The sequence below is a fragment of the Macaca fascicularis genome, chromosome 15, assembly GCF_037993035.2.
Source record: "Macaca fascicularis isolate 582-1 chromosome 15, T2T-MFA8v1.1".
NCBI lineage: Eukaryota > Metazoa > Chordata > Mammalia > Primates > Cercopithecidae > Macaca > Macaca fascicularis.
In genome coordinates this window covers 11,724,420-11,739,191 of record NC_088389.1, presented here as the reverse complement: position 1 = coordinate 11,739,191, position 14,772 = coordinate 11,724,420, and the positions used below count along the sequence as shown (strand labels likewise).

Below are 14,772 nucleotides of genomic sequence, written 5' to 3'. Positions count from 1 at the left end.
GGCATGAACGAGACTTTTCTATAGCCAACAGCACATAAAACAGAAAGTTCATCTCATAATGGGTGGGTATCAAAGCCTTTCTCATATGTCCTTCAATTCTTAGCCAATAGTGCATACAGCTGACATTGGCAAGTTACCCCAAACTTCACTTAACATATTAACGCACTTACTGGTTTAAACTCTTTGAGGGTAAAATGATGAACAATGAAAGCTTTAGCAATTAAAAAGCTCTTTTCATTTGTAGGAAAGGCAAGATAAACATATATAATTAATTGTTTGCTCTTCCATGTCCCCAGCTGGAAATTAGAGTACTGGCTTATTTCTTGAGGCTACTTCTTGTGTTTATTAAAGAAATGTATATAGGCATCCTCATCCTTGTTTTCCCTCTTTTCTTTCAGGGTTTTGTGTATTCTTATAATCTATTTTAAATCCCTTGTAGAAAAAGGCAAGGTATAAATAAGTAATAGTCGCACAGGACGTCATATGCTATAACAGAAATAAAAAACATGTTTTCCTTGCCACCCTCTTCTGAATAATTGGCAGTCACTGCCTAGTGCCAGAACAGAGAGGTGCAAGGATTCTAAGCCAATATACACACAGCCTCAGCAGGAAAGAATGCAATGGTTGATTAGTGATGTCTGCCCTAGAAAGAGCAATAGGTTAAGAATCCAGGTACCATGTATTTGCCATCTCCACCCTTTGATAAATCACTAAAAATTAGAAAAATACATACAGATTCATAAATAAAATATAATGTGAATTGTTTCCAGGATGCAAGTAAATGGGGAAAAAAATGTTTTCTACAGTTGAAAACCTTAAGCAAAACCAGACTAAAACATCAAGTTTTGAGGAAATAACATTGAACCAGGTCAGGAAACCCAAATTCTGGTCTAGCTTGGGGAGCTGTAAACAGGTCAGTTCACTGGGCCTCAGTTTGCTCACCTCTAAAATAAGGGGCTGAGTCTCTTAACTGTTCTCTCGTGCTGGTGAAAGAATATAGTTCCTTTACAGGAGCCGAACCTCAGCAGGCCGGGGACATGTCTGCAGCCTCGACACCCCCTCACATTGCTCATAGGAGATTTATAATCTGGGATAAATGCATACAGATATTTTTAACCTGTAGCATTTCCAGCACAAGAAGTTCCACATACATAATACATAACATTTCTTTTCCTTAATACAACTTATTTTCCACTGTGGGGCAAGGGTAGGGGTTGACGTAGGAACTTCTTTTTTTTTTTTTTTTTTTTTTTTTTGAGACCGGAGTCTCGCTCTGTCGCCCAGGCTGGAGTGCAGTGGTGTGATCTCCGCTCACTGCAAGCTCCGCCTCCCGATTCACGCCATTCTCCTGCCTCAGCCTCCTGAGTAGCTGGGACTACAGGCGCCCGCCACCGCGCCCGGCTAATTTTTTTTATATTTTTAGTAGAGACAGGGTTTCACCGTGGTCTCGATCTCCTGACCTCATGATCTGCCCGCCTTGGCCTCCCAAAGTGCTGGGATTACAGGCATGAGCCACCGCACCCGGCCGAAGTAGGAACTTCTAATAGCGGAACAATTCAGTGATTAAACTACCTTCATTCAAAAATTGTGTCATCACTTCAACGTAAGACTAGTCATTTCCACGAAGTGTCCCACTCACTCATGGTTTTGAGATCAGCCTGAATCTTCCCACCACGGAACAGTCCTTGTCACTGTACCCTATTTCGAGAACTTGACCCACAGGATACATCAACATGGCTTCCTTTTCCAAACACCTATCTGTGTAGAGCTGGAACAGTCCCACGTCTGGCCTAAAAAAACTGCAACAGACATCTGTGATTTCTTTATCTGCCCTGCATCCATCCCTTCTGGGAACTCCCTCTGTCCCAACTCCAAGGAGCCCCATTTCCTGTGTTTCAGGTGCTCTGAGCTGCGGATCCCACCCATGGATGCAATGAACCATCTCAGAGGGCACCTGTCAAGTTTGGGCCAGAATCCTTTTTCAGAGCCTGACATGGACACTGGGAGGTCACCAGGTATGAGAACTATGTATCCCCACAACTGCATGTTTTTTACCCCTTGGAGAGCATCAGGCCAAGAAAGGAAAGCAGTCCTAGAGAGGGCAGGAGAGTGACGTTCCTGCCACACCACCCAGGCACCCTGATGCTCCTGAGCTCAGTCACAGACAAGTAACTCCCTGAACATTTTAGTTCCTTGAACCAGTGAAGGCCGCCATGCCTTTTTTTTTTTTTTTTTTTTTTTGGCTAAATCTAGACCCAGTTGGGTTTCTGTCACTGGCAGCCCAGAGTTTTGGGGAAAGGCCTTCTAGGCTACATGTATGCATTCAAGGTTCAAGTTCTTTCTTTAGTAACCCATGATAAATCACCTTCCTAAATCACAAATGCAGCTCCCAGGGTTCCCCTTCAAACCAAAGAATACTAAAACACCCTCAAAGAGAAATTCAAAGAAAAAATTCTGCACACCAGGAAAACTCTCAAGGTTTATCTCTTATCCAAGACCTAAGGGGAAAAAAACCACCGAAAAGAAGAAAATGCCAATGGATTACTGGAGGGGGCACCACCCTGCAAACAGTTAAACAACTAACAATTCTAACAACAATTATTCAAAGAGGCAGCACAGTATAATAAAAAAGCTTCCAAAATCATTCCTAAAGTATATATATATTCTAGTTCCCTATCAACATAAAAAGCCCGTACACACATGCATGCCACAACACATAGCACCCAAACAAAAGGAACTTGTTCGTAAACAAACGAACCGTTTCCAGATTCATGAGCCTAACTGTTTCTGTTATTTTTCAACTACAGTTTAGTTTTCCACTTACAGCTGTCCTAGGGTCTCTGCCACAGGCCTGCCTGCTGAAAGAAATCATGAATATCAAACTCTACAGAGCATGTTAAGAAAAATCTCCCTTAGGTGGCATCTAAGTAATTAGAAAGTCATCTAACAAACAGTATTGTAGTGATGCTCATCCATCTGTGACAGAGGAAAAGACAATACAAGAACATAATGTTTGCAGCTAAACATTTAGACACCTCCTGGGGGCCACAGATTCCTCTGTGAACCTGATGAAAGCTACGAAGCCTTCCCCAGATACACATGCACATACCACAACATGCTGCATATAATTTTAAGGGGTTCATAAGAGTTGCTCCCTATACCCGGTCTCCAGGTTAAATACACCTGAGTTAGAATTTTTAATATGTAATCACCTGAGCATCATGAATCCCCAAAGACTTCAAAGGACTACAAAATAGATTACAGAAAAATTCTACCACTTCCAACTCTATAACCCCATGCTGAATCAAGAACATAGCAAGCAATCCAAACTTACTCTTGCTTTCTGCATTTATGGAATATAAGAAAACTTGGCTTTCCATCTATTAGCTCCATTTATTACATCTCCCTTACCTTGTTTGACCATTTATATGCTTGAAGGAGTTGACTATAGAGAGGAGTTTTGTCCTGCACAGGATCCAGGCTTAACAGCCCACTGTTATGAAGAGGATGGTTCTCAGATGGCTTGCCTACCAGATTGCTCAGACGTTCCAGCTCACTGAAAAGCAAAGAGATAAGGCAAATAAACCTAAGCCCACTTACACTCCAAGGTAAAGCCAACCCCCAGGATCAAAGACTGCTCTTCAAACCATCCATCAGAAGTCCCTTAAGAAGAAACACTTTTTGAAAGGTTAAAAAATATTTGGGACACTTAAAAAAACAAAAACAAACAAAAACCCTAAATGAGAGCTTATCTGACTTTAAAACAGAGCTTCCTGGTGCCATTCCAAAGGAGGAAAAAAACGTAAGGGCACTAGAATCAATAAGACTCCCACAATCAGAATTGAACAACTCAAATTCATCTCTGCAGTGGGGACGAGACTTTCTGGAATTTTGAAATGTGGCATAACACGGCCTCTCACTAAGAGTTTTCAGACCCACGTGCAGATCATTACACTTGGCAGAACAGCAAGTACCTGAATAAATGATTATTTATCATTCACATAGGGATAGATTTGTACGTGATGCTTCACAGATGGCAAAACTTAACAAAACAAAGAAGAGATAAAATAAACAAATGGAATGGGAAGACACCACCGAGGGGGCTGTGTCAAACACACTTCAGTCTAGCAGGAAAACCCTCCAGAAGCTTGGGAAAGCGAGCCAACAAGAGCACATTCCAGGAGTACGTTCTGAGGGGCCAGTCCCAAACTGCCAACAAAAGACTCTCTAGGAACAGCTTCTTATGCCACATTCATTTTGGAATCATCAGCCACCTTCTTCTTGGCACTACTGTACAAAGATTTAAGACGGCACAGGGATAATGTAAGCACTCTTAAAGTTTCTATTTAAAATGGTGAAGGGTTATAATATCCTGAACATTACAAAGGAAAGTAACTCGGAGAGAAAATGGAAAGAAAACAGAAGATAGGGAAGAAGAGCCAGTGCATCCCCTGAAGCAGGGAAAGTATTAACTGGTGCTCGGCGCTGTGCCAGAGAATAGCAAGTGGATGTGGGCGTTGAGAAGGGGTGTGTGATTTATGGCAACTACTTAGGGGGAAAACAAAAAGGCACCCATCATTTGGCCACCTCCTCCACCTCCTCCTCCATCCTACCTCCTCTTTCCATCTGGTTACTAAGGAGACCAAGTTGAAAAAACAAAAATTCAACCAGTCCAGAAATCAAAGGATGACTAGCTCACCAAATGCTTTCCCCTACTCAGGTCAGTTCTGAGAAGTAAAAGGCAAAAATCCTGAAATTCTAACCTTCCTGGGAAGGGCTGACTCTCTTATAAAAGAAAAGGCAAGTTCAGGACCTAAGCAATCAAGAAGTGCCGACTATGTGCCAGGCCCTTTACAAACATCCTCTCATTTAATTCTTACAACACTCGTAAAGTATAAGTGAAGAAGGTGCTTTGTAAGAAAGACTAGGAAAAGTGGAATCCTTAACCCTAAAAGACTACAAATTAAGAAGCACGGGCGTTAAGCATAAGTAAGTAAACTGGTTAGGAGCTTGAAAATTAGGTCTCTACTGCGGAAGAAACTGAACAGGAGCAGTGAGAGTGGGAGTGAGGAAACTGATCAGGTGGTTTGGGAGAGGGTAGGGGAAAGGGGGAAGATAGCTCAAGGCCTGGCCTGTTTCGTCGTGGTTGCCGGTGGGTGGTGGTGGAACTGATGAAGTCCAAGTTCAGGGCCAGGGAATTGGGGCTAATCAGATTGGATGCACTTGGGTTTGGAGCGGACTGATCAGGTCCTGTCTGTACTATCACTACATTCGGATCAGACGTGATGGGGCACAGAGGGCCTACAGGTGAGAAACCTGCCAAGCTCAGAGAAGCGGAACTTCATAGGAAGAGCATGCCTCCTTGTCAGGAATGGAACCGCCACAGAAGAGGTCGAGGATGGCGGGAGACAAACAGGACCAGGAGGCCAGGAGAAGCGAGACGAGAAAGCAGGCATGGTGATAAGGTGTCCCTGAGAGGCAGGCAGAGGCTTGGAGAGCACGAAGAGAAAGAACGGGGATCAAAGGAAATGGAGAACAGCCCCTGCCTGGGAAGACTCGAGCGACGTAGGCGCAGGGTCGGAGCGGGGCCGGTCCCCGACCCCGGCCCCTTCAGCCGGTACCTACTTGAGGTCCCGGTTGACCGAATGTAAGTTGTCCTGGAAGTGCGCAATGAAGGCCTTCTCCCGGCCCTCCAGCGTCTCCTTGTTCCGCATCCCATCCTTCAGGCAGTCGAACACCCTGCTCACGCTGGAGCGCAGCGCCTGGATGGCACTAATGGCCTGGGAAAAGGCCTCCAGGTTCACACTGACATTTATCACGTCCGCCATGTTGCCGCCGCCACAGCAGCTCTCCAAAGCCGGCTTCGCCAGCAAAAAGCCGCGCTCGCTGATGACGTAACTCCAAAGACCTCTGGGAAATGCAGTTCGCGCGGGGCTGCCCAGAAAGCACTTTCGAAAAAGGGTTTCCCCTTGAGCTAAACTAATGCGTGGGCAGGAAAATGATTTTTCTCAACTTGGGGAAGTCAGGTTGCACTCTCAGTTTGTTTAATGGTAACAAAGAAATACAGAAAGTTCCCGCATTTCCCCAAACTTGCATTCTGGGGAATCATAGGGAAAAGAATTGCTCAGAGCAATAGTGTAAAAAGGAAAGGAGCGTAGCCCATTCAATAAAATGAGTCCATATTCATAAATAAAAGGGGGAGAAGGGAAGTTTCTTCTTTCTAGTAGAATGCCAACTCATCAACGCAGAAAGAGTGACGGAATTAGAAAATTGCCATTTGACAACCATTAGAATAATTGATTCAGATAGAAATCGATGGATGCTAACACTAGTGGGTGAAAGTGTCAGAAAAATAACAGGTTTTTCAGGTAATCTCAAAGTATTGTCCCCCAAGATGTTTATTAATTAAGAAGAGGAAAATAATGATCCAGAGGTTCCACTTCTGGGCGCATACCCAAAAGAAGTGAAAGCAGGGACTCAATACTTGTACACATGTTCATAACAGCATTATTCACCAAATAGCCAAAAGGCAGGGGCAACCCAAGTGTCCATAAACTGATGAATCAGCAAAGTGTGATATTGGCATACAATGAAATATTCTTCAGGCTTAAGCAAGAAAATTCTGACATATGCTATCTGGAGGAAACTTGAAGACATGCTAAGTGAAATGTCAGTCACAAAAAGACAAAATTCTGCTTAGAGTAGTCAAAATGTTAGAGACAGAAAGTAGAATGGTGGCTGGTTTACAGTGAAGCACACACCTCCGAAAATAACATACATAGCACAGAGGTTGTGGAAGAAAGAGAAGGTTTGGGATTTAAACAAAACCATTTTGGCCAAATCTGGCTTTATGGAAAAATTCAATGTCTCTTTGTCCTGTTGGCTATAGACAGGTTTCTGAAAATTTATTATCTTTTTACCAAAGGGAACCTGCCCAAGTCCTCATGTTCTTTCCTTAGAGGAGCTGGGGTTGCATAGCTTGGAGCAGAGAAGAGTAGAGCAGGAGGTAGGTCATGATTGTCACCTTCAACTCACCTTCATGTGAACCCAAGACAAGAGTCGTCCTTGGTTAACTAGTGGCAATAACAAGAACCAGTTGTAGGAAAGCTGTAGAGAGGAAGATTTCAGCGTAATATTGCAAACGGCCACCTTTAAGTCTGTACTTAAAGAGTACAGACTTGGAAAAGTTTTACAGCTGGATGGTGGTGATGGCTGTTCAACAATGTGATTGTACTTAATGCCACAGAACTGGACACTTAAGGTTGATTTTATGTCATGCATATTTTACCAAAAAGTTTAAACAATTCATTAATGTAAAAATAAGGGGGGATGGATAGTGACTTAAGAGTGACTTCACAGTGGAGAAACATGGCAGACACGAGCTTAACCAAAAGGCCAAGGTCAACATCACCAGTGATGGGACATGTTGTGCACCTCCTGGTACAATGCACTGGAAAGAGCACAACATGACCTCCGTGATATTCTTGCCAGCAGTGCATAACCTGAATCTAATCAGGACATCAGTAGAGCTCAAACTGAAAAACATGACAAAAGTAACTGACTGATCTGTACTTTTTCAAGAAATATCTGTGTCAGGCCAGACACAGTGGCTCACGCTTGTAATCCCAGCACTTTGGGAGGCCAAGGTGGGTGGATCATTTGAAGTCAGGAGTTCGAGACCAGCCTGGCCAACATGGTGAAACCCCATCTCTACTAAAAATACAAAAAATTAACTGGGCTTGGTGGTGGGCGCCTGTAATCCCAACTACTCGGGAGGCTAAGGCAGGAAAATTGCTTGAACCTAGGAGGTGGAGATTTCAGTGAGCCAAGATTGTTGCGTCATTGCACTCCAGCCTGGGTAATAAGAGCGAGACTTAGTCTCAACCAAAAAAAAAAAAAAAAAAAAAAGTTTATATATATATATATGTATATATCTGTGTCCTGAAAGACAAAGAAGGCTGAGAAATTCTTCCGGATTAGGCCGCGCACGGTGGCTCACGCCTGTAATCCCAGCACTTTGGGAGGCCGAGACGGGTGGATCACGAGGTCAGGAGATCGAGACCATCCTGGCTAACACGGTGAAACCCCGTCTCTACTAAAAATATAAAAAATTAGCCGGGCGCGGTGGCGGGCGCCTGTAGTCCCAGCTACTCGGAAGCCTGAGGCAAAAGAATGGCGTGAACCTGGGAGGTGGAGCTTGCAGTGAGCCGAGATAGCGCCACGCAGTCCGGCCTGGGCGACAGAGAAAGACTTTCGTCTCAAAAAAAAAAAAAAGAAAGAAAGAAATTCTTCCGGATTAAAAGACACCAAAGATATGTGGCAGCTGAGTGCAATGTGTGAGCTAGGATTTTCTTTTGCTGATACGATTGGGACAATTGGTGAAATACGAGTAAGATCTGTAGATGAGTTAATAGTATTTTATCAATGATTGCATTGGTCTGTTCTTAAACTGCTATAAAGAAATACCTGAGACTAGGCAATTTATAAAGAAAACAGGTTTAACTGACTCATGGTTCTGCAGGCTGTACAGGTACCATGGCTGGAGAGGCCCCAGGATGCTTTCAATTATGGCTGAAGGTGAGGTGGAACCGGCGAATCTTACATGAGTAGAGAGTGAACAAGGAGGAAGTGCCACACGGTTTTGAACAACCAGATCTCGTGAGAACTAAACAACCAGATCTCGTGAGAACTCACTCACTATCGCTAGAACAGCAAGGGGGAAATCTGCCGCCATGATCCATCCGCCTCCATGATCCAATTACCTCCTATCAGGCCCCTCCTCCAACACTGGGGACTACGATTTGACATGAGATTGGGGTGGGACACAGAGCCAAACCATATCATTGATAATTTCATGATTTTGTTCATTGTATTGTGGTTACGGAAGAGGATATCTTTATTTTAGGGGAAATATACCCTGAAGAGAAAAAAGAGCATCATTATGTCTACATGAAAAAGAAAATAAAATGAATATGTTTATTTAGAGAGAGAAGGAAAAAGCAGATGTGGTAAAATGTCAACAGACATGGAATCTGGGTAAAAGGTATACAGGAATACTTTGTATTATTCTTGCAAGTATGAAATTATGTCAAAATAAGTTGCTTTAAATGGTCATCCAGGCCGAGAGCAGTGGCTCACACCTGTAATCCCAGCACTTTTGGAGGCCGAGGCAGGAGGATCACCTGAAGTTGGGAGTTTGAGACCAGCCTGACCAACATGGAGAAACCCTATATCTACTAAAAATACAAAATTCGCCGGGTGTGGTGGTGCATGCCTGTAATCCCAGCTACTCGGAAGGCTGAGGCAGGAGAATCGCTTGAACCCTGGAGGCAGAGGTTGCTGTGAGCCGAGATTATGCCGTTGCACTCCAACCTGGGCAACAAGACTGAAACTCCGTCTCAAAAAAAAAAAAAAAAAAAAGGCATCGTTAAGATGCAGGGAAAGTCTAAACCACCATCTAGATGGTAAGAAAAATCTTCGGTTCAGCCAGGCTGTGCTGACAAGGATTTTGAAATTGGGTAGTTCACCTCAATTCCACCTCCTTAATAACTCCCCACTTCCTGGCCAAGTACGGTGGCTCACGCTTGTAATCCCAGCACTTTGGGAGGCTAAGGAGAGCGGATCACTTGAGGTCAGGAGTTCGAGACCAGCCTGGCCAGCATGGTGAAACCCTGTCTTTACTAAAACATACAAAACTTAGCCGGGCGTGCACAAAACTTAGTCAGATGTGGTGGCATGTGCCTGTAATCCCAGCTACTCGGAAGGCTGAGGCAGGAGAATCGCTTGAATCCAGGAGATGGAGGTTGCAGCGAGCCGAGATTGTGCCATTGCACTCCAGTCTGGGCAACAGAGCCAGACTCTGTCTCAAAAAAATTCACCACTTCCTCCTAACCTGACCTCACCACCTCAGTTCAATTCCTGTAGTTCTGGAAACACAAAGATGAATTCTGCTAAGAAACTGGACCCTGACAAACCAACTATTAAACAGTATTTAAATTAATTAATTGTCTCATGCAAGAAAGCTGTTTTGTCTTGAGATTGTATAGTTGCTTCCATTTCCTGACATCTAGCTCACATTTACGGTGTGGTCATTTATAGCTTTTCTTAAGGGAAAGGATGAAGATAGCAGGAAACTTCTAGCTGTGGAGTTTAACAAGTTATTGAACCTCCCTGAATCTGTTCCCTTGTCTGTAAAACAGGACTGGTAATAATACATATCTTCATAAAATAGCTGTGAGGTTTAATAACACCTTGCAGGTAAAGCTTTTGAAATAATGCTTGGTAGATAATAAATACTCAGAAAAGCATAGCTGTTAGGAGAAGATGTGTGTGACTTATGCTTCTCATCCCACTGAGAATTCTTTACATAGACTCAAGCAAAGATTAGCAATGGGATTATTAGTTCTAATTATCTCTAATGACATGACCTTGTTGCTAATAGCTTGTCAATGGATTGTATCCCATAATTCACTGTATTTGGTGCCTTTTTTTTCTTTTCTTTTCTTTTTTTTTTTTTTTTTTTTTGAGATGACTCTCGCTCTGTCGCCCAGGCTGGAGTACAGTGGCATGATCTCAGCTCACTGCAACCTCCGCCTCCCAGGTTCAATCAATTCTTCTGCTCAGCCTCCCAAGTAGCTGGGATTACAGAGGCATGCCACCACGCCGGGCTAGTTTTTGTATTTTTAGAGAGATGGGTTTTCACCATGTTGGCTAGGCTTGTCTCGAACTACCATCCCCAGGTGATCTGCTTGCCTCTGCCTCCCAAAGTGCTGGGATTACAGTCGTGAGCCACCGCCCCTGGCCTTGGTGGCCTTTTTATTGCCTTTGGAATGTAGTGGTAAGGCTTTTTTCTAAGGTTTGGTAGAAAATATTTTTTAACTTTACAAAAGTCAAGGAAGTAAAAATAAATAAAAATATCTTTGTTCATTGGCTTGTTTTGGTTTTTGCTTCGGTTTGTTCATTCTCTCTAGGGAAAGAGTAGAGGAGGCAAATTCTACTATCATAGTTACTTACCTTTTGGGGGTTCAAAAGGTATCATAGTTACTTACCTTTTGAAGGATTAGAAAATGTGACTCATGCTGTATATTTTGTCCCCAGGAAAAAAAGAAAAGAAAAAAAGTACCAGTCTGTTTCTACCCTCACCCACATGTGCCCATAAACATAAGATTTTACATACAATTTCAGGAGGTTCATAGCACCACCTCCCCAAGCCCAGACGTGAACCTCTCATTAAGGATCACACTCTGGCACTAACACCGTTGGGTCTCCAATGCCTGGGACTCAATAAGTACTCAGTATAAGTTGGTGGAAACAATTAATTAATGCAATATGTTATATTTGCTTTTTTGGATCCTCTCTCCAAATTATTCCATCTCTTTGTATATGCAGATCCCATCTCTCCTTCATGCTCAGTCTCACACATACAATAAGATTTTTCTTTGTCTCATTCTCTGTTCAGTGGTTTAGACTCTGATTGGTGCAATAAAGTACAAATAGACTTTGCTCCTGCAGCCATTCGTTTTCAGGATTTCTCTGTGGCTCCCCTCTTCTGGGAAACTCAGAAATTGATCAGTGGAAATACACATTTCCCCTGAACCTAGTAAGGAGTCTTTTATCACGTCAACAGAAAACGTTTCATTTTGGAAAGAAATGGACAGAGTTTCTCTAAGGGGTTGTAAATTCTTGGGAATGTTGGCACTTACATGGCTGCATCTGTGTGTGTTTGTGGGATATAAATTACTTTAAAGGAGTTCGTTTCGAGCAATATCAGATTTTAATTATTATGATCTTATGTTTGGGTAAAAGGCAGCGCCCCACTGTTAATATCTTCCAAAACGAACAAGCCATTAGCTTGGTGCTATTAGCTCAGGAGTATTAGAATGAGCAATCAGAATTAAAGTTGTCAGTATTTAATTAAAATATGCTGCAACTCCCATCATATTCAGAGAGCATGTGGTTTAAGCATTCAGACTGAGAAGGCACCCTCATTAATTAATAATTATTAAGGATTCACTGGATGCAGAGCAATGCATTCGATGGTTGGAATGTCACCAGAGAGATTTAAAATCAAATCTGCCTCAGATAAGCCACAACATAACTAAGCCACATGTTGTAATCAGTGTGGCATAACACTTAAGACCTTGCAGGTTGCTCTGAGGATTAAATTAAGAAAGCATCCAGTTCTGGGGACATAGTAGGCATTCGTTTGAGTCACTCAACAAATACATATTGAATGTGCCCAACATTTTGCTAAACCTCTGGGGAGTCAATGGTACAGCCCAATAAATATCACCGAAAATATCTCAAGTGGGTTTTGTGTTCTTCCATGTTTACCTGGTTAAGGCTCAGAACAACCATCATTTTTAGATTGCTTAGAATCAGGTTTATTATAACTAATCTAAAACAAGTATAGTAGAGGATCCTCTTTTAGTCCTTTCTGAACTTTTCCTCTTATTTCCTTCCTATCATTATTTTGACATGATGCTGATGCTGACGATGATTACCATGAGGACAATGACCCACATGCTCCCAGGGACAAAGTGGACCCTGGAAGTCAGGAAACCCTCGTAGACTAGGGCCTGTGGCTCCACTGGTATCTCTCAGGTGAATAAGTTAACCCTTCTGGACCTCAGCTCTTGCAGCTAGAGAATAAGAAAGCGGGCCAGGCGCGGTGGCTCATGCCTGTAATCCCAGCACTTTGGGAGGCCGAGACGGGCGGATCACGAGGTCAGGAGATCGAGACCATCCTGGCTAACACGGTGAAACCCCGTCTCTACTAAAAAATACAAAAAACTAGCCGGGCGAGGTGGCGGGCGCCTGTAGTCCCAGCTACTCGGGAGGCTGAGGCAGGAGAATGGCGTAAACCCGGGAGGCAGAGCTTGCAGTGAGCTGAGATCCGGCCACTGCACTCCAGCCCGGGCGACAGAGCGAGACTCCGTCTCAAAAAAAAAAAAAAAAGAGAATAAGAAAGCGAATCCCCTCTGTAGCTAACAATCCAAGGGTAGGTGATTCAGAGGAACTTGTTAATTCAAGAAGGAGGACAGGGAGAGAATCCTTAACCGCCAACCCTGATCATAACCACCACACCAGGATTCCTGCATTCCTGATTCATTCATTTATTAGGGAGTATCCACCCAACGAAAGGATTACATAAAGATCCAGGTGGAACGTGTTCCTGTTCTCATGACACCCACCCACAGCTTGGTAGGGGAGGCAGACATGATCAGAACATGAAACACAGTGAAGTTCAAGTGCAAGGTAAAAGACATACATGGAGAACTGTGGGATCCTTAGAGAGGATGGTCAGAGCATCCTCCTGGAGAGGGGAAGCTTGAGCCACACCTGCCGAGGTACATAGGGGCTGACCAGGTGAAGTGGGGGTAGAGGTAAGGGAGAACCATCCGGCCAATGCAAAGTCTCCAGAGTGAGAAGCCGCTTAGAGTGTGGAGGGGCAGAGCCTGCAGCAAGAAACCAGAAAGGCCTTGGATGGCATTTAATAAATAAATGGAATAACTGTCATGCATCCTGAGCTTCCCTCTGTAGGTAGGGTTGGGGCAAGTGCAATAGATGGTTAAAACAAGGATGTCATGTGATCAGATCTCTTTTTGCAAGTCCACTGTCCACCTCTGGAGAAAGTGGGCAGATGTGCCCAAGCTCAGAAGCAGAGAGACCAGAAAGGCAGTGGAGACCTCCACCTGCCGAACAGCCAATGAAGGACACACAGGAGCCATACTCTTCCCATCACAGGAAGCCAGGAGGCATTTTAAGTATTTTAGTAAATTATTGATTGCCCATTTGGATGCTCACTTAATCAACCACTGGCCATGTTGTTAGGGTCCTCCACTCTCTGCTATGTTCATACGTAATTAAGTACAAGACATCTCAGGAACGGACCCTTTTACCAACACTTTAGGCCAAATCAAAGTGAAACAAAACACGTGCTGTTTGTGCAGCCTCAACCGCAGCCCATTTGAGGGAGGAATTGCCTTCTAATTCTATTACTGAGTTATGTGGATGGTGCATTTTAATCAAGAGGGTCAGTGGTCTGCCAGCATCAGAAGCTACTAAATCTGGAGTCTTCACCCAGCACCTGGGTGCAAAGGGCAGATGCCTGGCTTCCAGGGCCCCAGGGAAGGCCAGGGCACATGGGGCACCAGCAGCTGTAGGATTTTTGTCTCAGAAGCTCCCATTCAGCTCCCCCTACCCCTCCCAACACCCTCTCTAGCTTTCCCTCCCCCAACTCTCCGTAAGACAATAAAGGGGGCGTGTGAGATTCCAGACAAAGCAACAGTCCACTCAGGAGCCTTATTTTTCTTAATGCGTTGCTTTCTATTTTCCTGATTAGAAAATACAAGCTTACTTTGCAATCTGGGAAGCCAAAAAAGAGTCTACATAAGAAAATTAAGGCCGGATGAGGTGGCTCACACCTGTAATCCCAGCATTTTGGGAGGCAAAGGTGGGAAATCACTTGAGCTGAGGAGTTTAGACCAGCCTGGGCAACATGGTGAAACTGTGTCTCTATAAAAAAATACAAAAATTAGCCAGATGCAGTGGTGCCTGCCTATAGTTCCAGCTACTCAGGAGGCTGAGGTGGAAAGTTCACTTGAGCCAGGGAGGCAGAGGTTGCAGTGAGCCAAGATGGCACCACTGCACTCCAGCCTGGGCAACAGAGTGAGATTGTGTCTCAAAAAAAAAAATGGCCAGGCGTGTTGGCTCATGCCTATAATCCCAACACTTTGGGAGGCCGAGATGGGTGGATCACCTGAAGTCAGG

The 14,772-nt window shown here is 43.9% G+C and overlaps 1 protein-coding gene across 7 annotated transcripts in view; it reads right to left on the bottom strand.

Annotated features, from left to right (window-relative positions):
* Positions 1–5,850, bottom strand: part of MED27 (mediator complex subunit 27) — a 217,900-nt gene extending 212,050 nt beyond the window's left edge. For all 7 annotated transcript variants that reach the window (XM_005580586.4, XM_045373976.3, XM_005580587.5 and 4 more), the window contains exons 1-2: positions 5,626–5,850; positions 3,412–3,556 (exon numbers count right to left, since the gene is read on the bottom strand). In XM_005580586.4, the coding sequence (XP_005580643.1) occupies positions 3,412–3,556; positions 5,626–5,828 (348 nt within the window). In that variant the 5' untranslated portion in view covers positions 5,829–5,850. The remainder of the gene's footprint in view (positions 1–3,411; positions 3,557–5,625) is intronic.
* Between the last annotated feature and the right edge of the window lie 8,922 nt (positions 5,851–14,772).